At 50.0% G+C, this 13963-nt stretch overlaps 1 protein-coding gene across 1 annotated transcript in view; it reads right to left on the bottom strand.

Moving 5' to 3' along the window:
• LOC109372334 (ATP-dependent 6-phosphofructokinase, platelet type-like) overlaps nucleotides 1-13963 on the bottom strand; it is an 84303-nt gene that overhangs the window by 26853 nt on the left and 43487 nt on the right. The window contains exons 3-8 of the mRNA XM_019625425.1: nucleotides 8725-8802; nucleotides 5761-5950; nucleotides 4668-4833; nucleotides 3569-3613; nucleotides 3273-3381; nucleotides 899-1042 (exon numbers count right to left, since the gene is read on the bottom strand). Coding sequence (XP_019480970.1) covers nucleotides 899-1042; nucleotides 3273-3381; nucleotides 3569-3613; nucleotides 4668-4833; nucleotides 5761-5950; nucleotides 8725-8802 — 732 coding nt within the window. The remainder of the gene's footprint in view (nucleotides 1-898; nucleotides 1043-3272; nucleotides 3382-3568; nucleotides 3614-4667; nucleotides 4834-5760; nucleotides 5951-8724; nucleotides 8803-13963) is intronic.

Genomic DNA, 13963 nt, shown 5'->3' with positions numbered 1-13963 from the left:
GAACGTTCCCCTGAATCACTCTATATCTGTATAGCTGTATTTGACAAGCATGACACAGTAAGTAACGGTACCTCCCAACCCAGGCGGTACCCCTGTGAACACAGCTGGGTGCCCGAGACTTCACTGACTCCTCTACAAAAATGATGGGGTTGGATCCTGTGAATTCCTTCTGGTTCTAATGGTACATGGTTCAATGACAACTTTGAGCAGGAAGCAAACTCTTGGCTCTGACCTTGTTACTTCTTGGGAATATTGGCCGACAGACACCCTTCCCAGCTCTCTCTCAATATGTTAAGACTCAGTTGCACAGCTGGTCTGGGAACAAAGGCGGAACAGAGAAACCAACTTGCAAAGCCAAGTGGGTAACACCCTTTGCCTGGAGAGGTGGCTTCAACCACAGCCTGTCCATCTGTCTCCCAGACATTTTGTCCAGAATGAGCCCAGACGCCTTCGTAACTGGGAAGCCCGGGCGATCTCATCACAGGCCGAACAAGCCAGCACCCATACCTGGGCGTTGTGGCAAAAGGATGTGGTGTCAGCCCGTTGGCAGGCAGGGGTTGCAGTGACTCACATCTAACAGCTGGGCTTTCTTTGTGAGGACACGCTCAGCTGGTGCTCCTGGGGTGAGGGCTTGGGAGGGGGACTGGCTGGGACAGGACTCGCCGCCAGGGGCTTGACCCTCCTGGCTCTCTGGGCAGCCAGTGCCCAGAGCAGCTCCCCATCCCACTGTGCCCCACTTCCTCTCCCTGCTGGAGGAGCTCTGGCCCTGTGGGACTATTTCTCCAGAAGCTGGGAGCTATATGATTCTCACATCACTAAAGTTATGAGTCATTATGAAAATATTTTTAACTGTCAGGAAGAACAAAAATTGTTTTCAAAATAACGCCACGTGCCAAACCCAAGCCCTGCCAGCCGTGTTACGGTGACCCATTCCAGGCACACCCACCTCCTTGATTTGCTCTGAGGTAATAGGCTTGTTCTGGGTATCGATTGCTCCTTCGGCCACAATGATGATATTCAGCCTTTTTTTTCGGGCTCGGTTCTAAGGAAACAGAAAATGAAGATCCTAAAATGCCTAAACTATTCTTAACAACAGCAAAGCCGAGGCAGGGCACCACCCCCACCCCTTGAACTGGCCTCTTGCCAGGTAGAACCGTCACCTAATTTCACAAGCTGCTTCCTAATGACACTGAAAGAAGGTGAAGGTGCTCTGGGGGAGGGGACAGGAAGGGGCCTTTGAGACCTGGTGATGTCACCGCACATGAGGTGGGCACCCAGGCAGTGCCCCAGGCAGCGCTGCCCCCAGAGGCTGGCTCCCCCAGCCCGTCTCTCTGCAAGCCAGCTCCTCGTCTCCTTCAGAAACCAGACTTCCCACCACCTCCCGGGAACCCAGCCCCGACCTGGGAATTCTCCGCCATTGGGACCACAAGACACTGTCCCCAGGCCTGGGCAGGAGGCAGGTGGGCACAGAAGGGAGGGCAGGAGAACGCACAGCCCAGCCGGGCCGGGAAGCCACGCTGCCACCCTCCTGACAGGGACAGCCATGAGGGGGCTGCTGGGACTCCGGGGCTGCTGCCCTCATGGGCTCAGGGCAGTCACCCGGGGCGCCCTGAAATCACTCTCAGCCAGTTTGTGCTCTACAATGCCGCACAGGAAGGACCCCCGGTGGTGGCGTGAGCAGTGTGGGTCAGTGAGGTCCAGGGGGGCCGTGCTGGAGCTGCCCCTGCCAGGAGCCCAGAGGACGTCCCCCAGGTGCGCTGTCCTCACGAGGCTGCCCCATCCATGTTGGGGTCACAAATACATGTGATTTTGGTTTTGGGGGGGCTTTTAATATAGACATTAATAGGTGTGCTACACCTTGAAGCATGTATTAGTCAGAAACATTTTCAAAAAGGTGTAAAGATGGCGCTACGAGAGTGTATATTTTAGTGTCGTCTGAAAATGCAAAAACGGAAGTAATGACACGTCCAGAAACAGGGGCTCGTCCACACACACCACGCCTCATCCATCACACACAACATCCCCGAGCAGCCTTGTCTGCGCACCTCCCGGCCCCCACGCGGACCAATGAGTTCACTCACTGCCCCGTCCCACCATCACTAAGGAGCCCCGCAGTGCAGCTGAGGAGCGTAGGACCCTGAAAGGTGAGCCTTGTGCCCAAAGTCACCCTGGGAGTGACAAAGCCAGGACCCAACTCCTTCCCAGTCCTACACTGAAATGCCTGTGAGATGTGGTGGCGCCAGGGGATCACTTCCTGGGCCAATTTATCCAGCGAGATCCTTGGAAAAGCCCCTGCAGTGCTGCATTAACCAACAAAAATCAGTGACAGGTACAACATTACAGGTAGTGTCCCATGTGAGGTAATTAAGTGGACATTCTCCGCGGCACACAGGAGTGCCGCCCTCATCTCACACAACCAGCACCAACTGGTTGGCAGAGAACACCACCAGGTGCCCAGGTCAGAATGGGAACCAGTGCACTCAATGTCACGCCGGCGGCCGTGTCTGCTTCGGGCGCTTCCCAAGTCACCGGTCTGCTTACAGCTAAGAGCTCCAACTTCAGACAGGGGCGTGATTCTTCTGGGGGGAGTGGCATCTCTAAGCAAGTTTCTTACGCAGGGTTTTAGGTCAGCAAAGCTTATCTGGTACTCCCCCCACATCGGGGTTTCTGTCCTGAAAGCTGAACGCTGTTCTAAGGGACACCTCACGTACCTTCCTTAGAGGTACATTCACCTTACATGAATATCCAATGTGACACGACTGTGCCACAAATGACAGATGGTAAAGAAAAGACTGCTTCAGAGTAATTCGCCCACAGCCAGGCCTGATGGCGAGCCCAGTGCAGTGGGGACACAATGACAGAATCATCATGACATGTTCTGCAGTGTTCTGGGGAATAGAGATTAAATGCAAGTCTGCTCACACTGCTGTTTGGAGACAGAGCGGGGAACTGCTTTCTCCCCAGCTCTGATTTCGTTCAGTGGCCGCAGCGAGAAGGTCCCTCCTCTACTTAGAATGTCAACATCTGCTTTGCACAGAGCATGCAGCCACCGCTGTTTGTCTACCATGTTGGGAAGTGGGTGCCCGTGTGAACAGCCAATGTATGTAGGTCCCCCCACCCACCAGGTGACCAGTGTGCATTCACATTAGAACCCAAAAGTCCCCACTTGTGGAAGGTCCTGTCCAAACTGAACACTGTGAAGGTGCTCACCAGTGCCGCCAGCTCAGTGTGACCTGCATGGTGGGCAGCTGAGGAGGCAGCGTCCCCCTTACCTCTGACAGCTTGACACACATCCTCTCCTGCCAGCCTTCCTCTGGCGGAGATTCCGGAAGGAACAGCCAGTCAGCCCCACAGGCCAAGCCGCTCACCAGAGCCAGGTACCTACGTGGTAACAGCAAGGACCTGGTAAGGCTGCCCCTGGCACCCAGAGCTCAGGACGGCTGGGGCGTGCCTGGGACAACCAGCTGACCCCCCCACCCCCCAGGGGGGGGCATTTGCTATGGATGCAGGGCTCTCTAGGGTCTGAGGGAGGGTCCTTTCCACCCAAGTGGCATCTGCCCGTACGTACCCGCAGTGTCTCCCCATAACCTCCAGAACAAAGGTCCTCTGGTGGCTGCAAAAGAGACAGGAAATGTCCACTTACCAATGCTGGGGGCAGCATGGGGCACAGAGACGAGAGCACACAGCCAAGCTGAACAAAAAAGCCGCTTCATAATCACGGCAGGGACCAAAGTCTCCAACAGGGGACGCGTTTCCTACAGAAGTAAATGCTGTCGCAAGAGCGTCTCACTCTTGTGAGTAACGGAGCTCGGGCAGCGAGCACACTTTCTGGTTCCCTATATTATAACATATGGTCACCTGTCCCCAGACATACTAACACTCCAGAACACTGCCATGCTCTGCCCAAGACCGTGGCCTCCTGGGTACACTCAGCCACTCCTCCTGTCCAGCACTGCGACTGGACACAGCCCACAGCAAACCCGAGACAGAAAGCTCGGTCAGTGCACAGTGATTCCGGAAAATCTAGCTGCTGCAGGTGGCCCTTGGGCACCCTGGAGAGATGACATGGCTTTCCCAGGCCCTGGGATGAGTCAGTCTCAAGGTCCTCCTGAACGAAATGGGACATGTGTGTTCTGCTGACTCTTACACATTGTGACGAGAGGTTCAGAAATTCTAGTGTCATCTAAGGAGTTACTAGTAATGATTCTGCCAGGAGTCTGTGTCATCATGGATAAAACATCACCATTTCACCCACTTTGGCACATGGCAGGTTAGAAATGTAACAGTGCAGCGACGCATGCCCATGCCACTGACACGTGTGTGGCAACACACACACACACTCTTACTTTCCGCTATTCCTGCGGGAGACCTCTGGGCAGGACTCCAGATAATGATGGCTTTGTCTTCTGTTTTCTAAATTCTCTCCAATTAACACATTTTTCTTCTGTAATTGGGGGTAGGGGGATGACTAACTTCATAAAATTGAAAAATAAAAAGTAAACTAGAGAACAGTTTTCTTGCACTGTTTTCTAACACTGAAGTGACAAGACTTGCACCAGGACACCCTCTGTGGAACCTTCCAGAGTCAGCATTAGAGCCCACGCCATGGCTCACCACACCCCATGCTGCCCATCCACCCACCCTCCGGTCCCTCCAGGTGGGCCTACCTCTGGGCGGTTGTCATGATGGCATCCACGACTTCGATGATCCGGTGCAGGGCAGAGTCTGTGCCGATGGTCATGTCTGTGCCGCAGAAGTCGTTGTCGATGGAGCCCACCATCCCCACGACGTTGAGGTGCGCGTACTTCTCCACCTCCCGCTTGTCAATTTTGCCTGCAGTGGACACAAGCCACAGCGTCCATCACTGGGAGCAGCTCATCCATCTCCCTGGGTGGGACACAGCATGGCCTTGTGCGGAGGGACCAGCCATTCTGGATGTATCTTCTACCTATCGCATTGTTTTCTCAGAGCTCTGCATGACCGAATTCTGTACATTCATGGAAATAAAATCCAGACAACGGTGGGCACGGTGAATGGACAGTAGCTGTCATAGATGACAGCATGGGGTGCAAAATAGGAGAAAGAAAAGGGTTTACACCATGCAATCAGTGGATCAAATCTGACTTGTCCGGTAACAGCCCAGGAGAACCATGTGGCTCTGCATGTGAACACGTGACAATCACAGAACTGAGTACTTGAGAATATCACATAAACATCACAGTGACTTCTCATAGGCCCATGGTGGCGTCTGCTTAGCGCTCTCAGGAAAGCCTGATGGGACAGGCAGATCAGAGTGGGGGGCAGCTCCGGCCAGGACCCAGGCGGTTAGTCCTCATCTGTCACCACCAAGCCCGCATCAGACCAGAATATAGTGGACAAAAGATGCCGTGAGGCCCCTGCTGCTCGGGTCTGACGGCCACTTTCTGTCCCCCAGTGGATTTTACAGAACTCGGGGCACATGCCCGTGTGCTTTACGCCTTTTGCAAAGCGGCTGTCAGCTCAGGTCATATTTTGTGTTCACCTGGAATCATGTGCCAGCACTTCTACCATAGCACAGCGAAGTAATATTCTTATTATTGTGACTATCTGAGGGCCAGTTTAAGTCCTGAGGTGGTCACTGTAAGATCTGGAATACCACAAATACCCTGGGACAGTGAAGCAGGTGGTGTGCATGAGGTCAAAGCTCTCTGAAGGGAAAGAGGGACCAAAAGCGGGGACAGAAACCCTAGGAGAGAGATGCATGCAGACACAGAAACGGACCATTTTGGGCTAGCTCTTCCAGAAGCCCGCTCCATTCCTCCCGGAAGATATTGGCCCCGGTGAGACTTCCGTCCCCTCCGATCACACATAGGTTGGTGATGCCCAGCTGGACCAGGTTGTAAGCAGCACTCAGGCGGCCTTCCCGAGCACGAAAGGCCTTGCAACGGGCGCTGCCAATGATGGTCCCTCCCTGCGAAAGAAATGAAATCCCATTATCTGTCTCCTTCTGACTGGACACGAAGCTGGAGAGATAGGCACATGTCAGCGCTGATGTATACACAGGACTTTCCAATGGGATTTCCCTCCTCTTAATCTTTTGAGTTGGTACACCATGAAAGCTTGTAGTTATCCCATTTTTAGCTTCATCCTAGAATTCAATGATCAGAGACACAGGCAGCATGCCTGGGGGGGAGCCAAGTAGGGTATGGAAACAAGGACAAATGGCAGCCGTCAGTGAAGCATGCAGAGCAGAGTCTGCAAGGTGACAACAGCCACCCAGGAAACCGGTGGTGAGGTTATGCGGTGAGGTGGAGTGGGCCCCCTGCTCCCCGAGCCTAAGACAGGCCAGAGACGTGTGCACCCAATTGCCCCAGTAACGAGTCTTCCCCTCTAGCTGTCAGAGCTCAGCATGTGTGCATGCAGGCATAACGGACAGGAATCTGGGAGCCACAGGGATTTACCTTTCCCCTATCCCTCCCCACCTTAAAGGCCAAATCTTAAGAAAACTTAAGTTCGGTCATCCAAACTTTCAGAAAGACAACTCATGATCTCTCCCACTCGGTATTTCCAAAATGAAGTTGTATTCCAAGTTGTATTTAGAAAAATGCAGGGCTGCCTTACACACATCACGGGTCACTTATAACAACGGTGTTTGCACATGATCCTTCAAGTGCATGTTCAGTTCTGGGAGCTCAGTCGTCATCAGCAATGACCCTGTGCTAATAATGGGCAGTATCACGGGGACAATGGTATGGCACAGCACAGGCGAGCCTGGGGCAGCAGGTGCAGGGCACAGAGCAAAGGTCAGCTGGCTCTCCGGACTTTCATTTGACCAAGAACGATTGAGGGTCACGTAATTCCTGACGACTGGAAGTTAAGCCAGCAGCACTTAAACAGGGAGGAGATAGCACAGACAGGGCCTTAGGGGGGAAAGTGGGACCCATTAAGATGCAGACCAGTAGGCAACACACACACATGCAAACACACACACATGCATACACACGTGCACACATGCATGCATGCACACACACCACAACCACACTTGTATCTCCTATCTTTTGCACAATCACAACAGCAGAACAAAAATGTTCTTTTCATACACAGTGTGCTGTCTGGGATTCAAATGACACTATTCTGATTTTCTGCCAATATCACTGTCTCTAAGTATTGATGGGTGACATACTTTCCTTCAGTCTCTATCCAGGAGAAATGGGGCAAAGAAGGCCCACGTGCAGACTTACAGATCTGTGGCTGGCATAAACTGTGCACCCCACGATCACCCCCAGCTTTACTAAGATGTACTTGACATGCAAAACTGTAAGTTTAAGGTGCACAGCCAATGAGTTGATACAGGTGTAGAGGGTGAAATGATGAGCACAATAAGGTGAGTTTATACATCTATCGATGAGTATAATTACCTTTCTTTTTTTGTGGTGAGAACATTTAAGATTTACTCTCTTAGCAACTTTCAAGTATATAATACAACATTGTTAACCTTTTTAAAGTATATAACATGATGACTTCATATATATGTAGACACTGTGAAATGACCTCCACCATTAAATTAATCAACACATCGAGCACCTCCAAGTTACCTTTTGTTTGTGTGTGAGGTAAGAAGAGTTAAGATCTACTCTCCTACAGTTCAAGCATACGATATGGTACTGTTAACTACAATCCCCATGCTGTGCATTAGGTCCCCAGGACTGATTCATCTTATAAGTGCAACTTTGTACCCTCTGACCAATATCTGCCCATGTCCTCCTCCCCCAGCCCATCTCTGTGTCTATGAGTATAGTGTTTTAGGTCCACATGGAGGTGATATCATGCAATGTTTGTCTTTCTCCATCTGACTTATTTTAGTTAGCATAATGCCCACAAGGTCCATCCATGTTGTCCCATACTGTGGGATTTCCTTCTTTTTTTAAGGCTAAATAATATTCTATTTATTTTTCATATATTGTCCTATATTTTTTCCATCCATTTCATCCATTGCACTAGCACCTTCAGAGAGAATGTACCAATTTGGTTCTTTCTATTAAAAAGCACCCAACAGGAGTCACAGGTGAAGACCTGTTTCAAAGATCAAATTTCACAGTTCATGAAATCTGTCCTCTCCACATAATCTCTATTTCTCAACAGTTTGGAGCCTTCACTAAGCTGGTGTCCCAGGAATTTAGCAGGCATGGTAAAATATAAAACATTCAGGCAGGGTCTTGTAAATTCAAAGGCAGCAACTGTTTTTCCTCTTCAGGTGGTGGTTACCATTCTTTGGGCACTACGGTCTGGGGTCAGCAAGGACAGGGTGTGTGTCTCTCTAAACCCATACCCCTTGGAGGCGATGGCTTTGTCCCTCCCAGGCTTTGTTACCTGCTGCCAAGGGACTCGAGGAAACCCAAGGGCACAGAGCTTGACCACCAAACATACAGCGCCAACAATCCAAAGCTGCCTCAACATTGATCTGGTTTTAGAAAAACAACAACCCCACCCCCTGAAATCTGCTAAAAGTACCACGATGAACTCTATCCACGACACACAACTTTACTGCCAGGATAATTCCTCCATTGGCATGATGTAAAGCTTTCTAAAAAATGTAATGAAATGACACTGAAGGTGAGGAGGACAGGCAGCACCCAGATGTGTGTGACGTCTGACAGGAGCATAAGTGTGAACAGGCTGCAGACGGCGTCTTCCTCACAGACAGACTGACAGACCAACAGAAGAGAGCACTGCCCCGGCACGTACCACCTGCAGGATGCTGGACACGCTTTCCCAGTCCGCTTCCACGATGTTGCTGCCGCCATCCACCATGCCTTGGTAGCCCTGAGGGGAGAGAATGGAGACCCTTTATACCGGGGTAAAGTTTGTCACAGCATTAATTGATCCTAAATGACATGAGATGGAAATACAGGTGATCATGAAGCTCAGTGTCCAGGAGCCCCGTGGTCAGCAGACATGCACCCTACGAGTGCTGCCCAGAGCAGTCAGTGCTGGGGAAGCCCCTGAAACTTAACTCCAATGGTGGGACTGTCCACCCAGCCTTGCCCAGAGCCCTGTTGCCTCACGGTGCCTGAGAGATTGACAAGGGACACACCCGCCCTAAGACTGTGTGTAATGTAACACAGATGCACAGAAAACAGTGGTGCCAGTCACATTCCTGTAGGGCCTCTGTTGGCCCAGGCAAATCCACACTGCTTTCCATAAAAAGGAAATGCTTTTCAAAAGTGCAGCTCAGTGCTACCCCAGTCATTCATGGTGCCTACCTTCCTACTGCTGACCTCACACTACACTGTGCGTGAATCAGGGTGCCAGTGCACACGTTTGCCTGAAACCCCAAAACCATTACCTTTCAACTCTAAATGCATCTTGCTTTTCCCCATAGAACATATAAAATCAAGACATACAGAAATGTTCATTGGACCTTTAGCTCCATGACTCACCTTCCAGGGCATTTGCCCTGAAAACGGCATAGGCCTTAACAATTTAGAGAAGCTTACCAGATATCTAAAACACCTTGAGGGGTCCAAGATGGCGGATTAGGTGTACCTACCTCCTCCCAGGATCACACCAAAATTACACATAATTTATCAAACAATCAACCATGAGATTCATCTCAATGCCAGCTGAGCAGAACCACTAAACTAAGGATATAGAGAAGAGGCCAAATCGAGGCTGGTAGGAGGGGCGGAGACGTGAGGCAGGCTGACCCCAGGCCCATGGAGAGGGGGTGAACACCAGGGGGGACACCTTGAAGCAGAGGTGCCCCCTGAAGGAGGGCCCCATCCCCCACCCCATTCCAGGCTCCCGGCCCAGGGGTCCTGGGCTGGAAAGGGGAGTCCCCACACCATCTGAAAGTGGAAATCAGTGAGGACGCTTTCTGCTCATCCCGATGGGAAGGAGGGCAGCTGGAGGCCCAGAGCCCTCTTGTAGAGTCAGCACATAAACTTGCTCAATCGCAGGCACTCACTTGATCTCTGACAGAGGGAGTGGCAGCTCAGGGGTCCCAGGAGCCTGCAGGGAAGGGCTGAGCTGAGTGGCTTTGGAGCGGGAGCTGGAGGGACTAGGGTCATTGGTCCCACTGTGCAGAGTGGGCACACATGACTTATAGGAGGGTGCCATATTTTCAGGGTTAAGCCCTTCCCCAAAGGGCCAGGTCTGGGACCGCATTGGTCTGGTGGGATAGATGCATGTGTGCACGTGAATGCTGCCTTGCTGACACCCTGGGTGCCCATCTTCTGCACAGCTGGTGCTGCAATTGCCTACGAAATGCCTGACCTCTGGGCTGCTGGTCCCACTCCACAGGCTGTGGAATGGGACAGGTGGAAGGACTGCGGCCTTGGAAGAATATTTGCTGTAGGGAGATAGGCCAGGAGGTGTGCCGCTCCTCAGGACATTGTGTTCTCAGCACATTTTTGCATGCTGTTTGCCTGTGCAGGAGCAGAAACTGCACTGATGTAGAAGCCAGCAACCACACCCCATAGCACCCTGGGGGCCTGCCCCACCCACCTAGTGCTGCATTACCATAGGCATCCTGGGCACCTGGTGCCTCAGCCCTACCTCCATAGGACATGGAGTTTTTTGCGGCAGTGGACAACCTGCAGTGGCCTGGGAAGACTTTGGTGGTGAACAGTCTACCAGAGGCCACCACAGCTGCTTGTGGGCAGCTCCTGGGAGCCTGTGAGCCTAAGGTGGAGGCCGGCACACGTGTGGCTCGCAGCGAGGGGATGTCACTTTTTCCAGGTTGGGCCTTCCCCCAGGAGGCCAGGTCTGGGGCCCTATTGGTCTGGTGGAACGCCCCCGGGAGCATAGACTGCCTTGTGACAGGCTGGGATCCTGCCCTTCACACAGCTGGTTCTGCGACCTTCACACAGCTGGTTCTGCGATGCAGGAGAGACTCTTTACTGCTGGGTGGCTGGCCCCGTTCCACAGGCTGCATATAGATTAAAGCACGTGGAGAGCCTTTTATCTATTTTCTGTTATTTTCTGTTTTCTCTTTTCCTTTTTTGTTGCTATTGTTTTTCTTGTTTGTTTTGTTTTTGTTTTTTATTGTTTATTTGTTTTGTTGTTTTTGCATTTTTTGTTTGTTTTGTCTGCTTTGTGTGTGTGTGTGTGTGTGTGTGTGTGTGTGTGATTTTTGTTGTTGGTTTGTTTTGTTTTGTGAGGTGGTCACAGGCCCAACACTGGTCCAGGAGCTGAGACTACACTGAATTTGTAGAAACCACAGACCACACCCTTTAGCCCAGGTATACCGCCCCACCCACCTAAAGCTGCATTGCCAGGGGCACTCTGGGTGCCTGGGTGACCAGCCCTGTCCCCACAAACCATAGAGGAGGTTTTGTATAGCAGTGGATGGTCCACAGCAACCTAGGGACATTTTGTGGTGAACAGTGACACAAAACCATCACTGCAGCCACTAGGGAGCAGCTCTTGGGAATTTGTGAGCCTAAGGTGGAAGCAGGCTGCAGTGTCCTTGGGGCACTGAGCAAGGTGGTCACAGGCCAGGCACTGGTGTAAGATCTGAATCTGCACAAAAGGCACCAGAAACAAAACACCCAAAGGCCAGCTTCAGACCACACCGAGCACTACCTGCTTTGACCCAGAGGTGGCACACCCAAAGGGTGTCACAACAGGCACAAGAACCCATCGGGGTGAAGCCTTAGCCGAGGGGTCAGACCTCACACAGCAGCTCATACACTGTGGGCATAGTCAATTCTCATAGCTACTCAGCCTGGGTGTCAATCCCACCCACTAATAAGCCACAAGCAATCAAAGCTCAACTACAATAGAAGAGCACTCACAACACAAGGGATACCTCTGGAACACACACACAGGAGAATAGGGAGACTGAGCAATTCAAATATAAAGGACACATACTACATAAGTCCACCCGGCAAAGACTGAGAGACCTAGGGGATCTACCTGATACATCAAGGCAAGCACAAAGAGCCAGCCAGAATGAGGAAACAGAATCGTCCCAAATAAAAGAACAGAAGAAACCTACAGAAAAGGAACTTAATGAAATTGAGGAAGCCAACATACCGGATACAGAGTTTAAAGTACTGTTGATAAGAATGATGAAGGAACTTAGTGAGAATTTCAATAAAGAGATAACAAGCATAAAGATATAGAAACCATGAAAAATAACCAGTCAGAAATAAAAAATACAATAACCGAAGTGAAGAATATGCTAGAAGGAATCACCAGCAGATCAGATGAAGTAGAGAATCAAATCAGTGATTTAGAAGACAAAATAGAATTCACCCAATTGGAACAAAAAGGAAAAAAGAACAAAAAACAATGAAAACAGTCTAAGAGACCTGTGGGACAACATCGAGTGCAACAACATTCGCATCATAGGAATACCAGAAGGAGAAGACAGGGAGCAAGTGATCGAGAACATATTTGAAGAAATAATAACTGAAAACTTCACTAACCTGGCAAAGGAAAATGACATACAAGCCCAGGAAGTGCAATGAGTTCCAACCAAGTTGCACCCAAACAGGCCCACATCAAGACACATCATAGTTAAAATGGCAAAGATTAAAAACAAAGAGAATCCGGGCCGGCCGAGTGGCGCGATGGTTAAGAACTGGCTTGGGACACCTGAGGGCCCTGGTTCAGATCCCACATTTGATGGCCAGTGACGCTGCCCTCTACAGCTAAGATGCTGAACAACAGCTCAACCTGGAGCTGGGCTGCTGTGAGTCACCGGCGATGGTGTAGGCTGCAGCCCCTGTGGCAGTGGGTTGCCATGGGTTACCGTGTGTAGCCAGCAGCCAGAGTGAGCGGCCAGCAGCTGCAGTGAGCGGCCATCCAGAAGTTGGCGACTGATCTGCCTCGCCCGGGAAGAGCGCAATGATGGTGCCAACTTGGGCCAGTGAAGCAATGTCCTCCACAACTGGACTGAAGAACAAGGTGACAGCAACTTGTCTGTTCCCCTTCCCCCAATTCCCCAGCACTGTTCCCATTCCCCCAATTCCCCAATAAAAATCTTAAACAAACAAACAAACAAACAAAAAACCCAAAGAGAATCCTAAAAGCAGCAAGAGACAGCTAGTTTCTTACAAGGGAGCTCCTATAAGACTGTCAGCTGACTTTTCAAGAGAAAATTTGCAGACCAGAAGGGAGTGGCAGAAAATATTCAAAGTGATGAAAAACAAGGGCCCACAATCAAGATTGCTCTACTGAACAAGGCTATCTTTTAAAATTGAAGGAGAGGTAAATAACTTCCCAGGAAAGAGTAAGCTAAAGGAATTCATTACCACTAAGCCAGTATTGCAGAAAATGTTAAAAGGGCTTCTTTAAGCAGAAAAAAAAGAGGAAAACAATTTAACAAAGATCAGAAATACAAATAATAAAATAGCAATAACTATGTACCTATCAATAATCACTTTAAATGTAAATGGATTAAATGATCCAACCAAAAGACATAGAGTGGCTGAGTGGATAAGAAAACAGGACCCTTGCATATGCTGTTTACAAGAGATTCATCGCAGATCAAAAGACACATACAGGCTGAAAGTAAAGGGATGGAGCAATATATTTCATGCAAATGGAACTGAGAAACGAGCTGGAGCAGCAATACTCATATTGGACAAAATAGACTTTAAAACAAAGACTACAGTAAAAGACAAAGAAGGGCACTACATAATAATAAAGGAACTGATCCAACAGGAGGATATCTATGCACTCAATGTAGGGGCACTTAAATATATAAAACAGATATTGACCGACATAAAGTCAGAGATCAACAGTAACACTATCATAGCAGGGGTTTCAACACCCCACTGTCACCAATGGACAGATCCTCCAGACAGAAAATCAACACGGAAACAGTAGCTTTAAATGACATTTAGACCACTTGGATTTAATAAGTATTTTTATAGGATTTCATCCCAAAGTGGCAGAATATACATTTTTCTCAAGTGCATATGGAACATTTTCGAAGATAGACCACATGTTAGGCCACAAAACAAGTTTCAAT

This window comes from Hipposideros armiger, unplaced genomic scaffold (genome assembly GCF_001890085.2).
Source record: "Hipposideros armiger isolate ML-2016 unplaced genomic scaffold, ASM189008v1 scaffold_626, whole genome shotgun sequence".
Classification (NCBI taxonomy): Eukaryota; Metazoa; Chordata; class Mammalia; order Chiroptera; family Hipposideridae; genus Hipposideros; species Hipposideros armiger.
The sequence above is the reverse complement of the archived record's forward strand: the minus strand, read 5'-3'. Positions and strand labels throughout refer to the sequence as shown.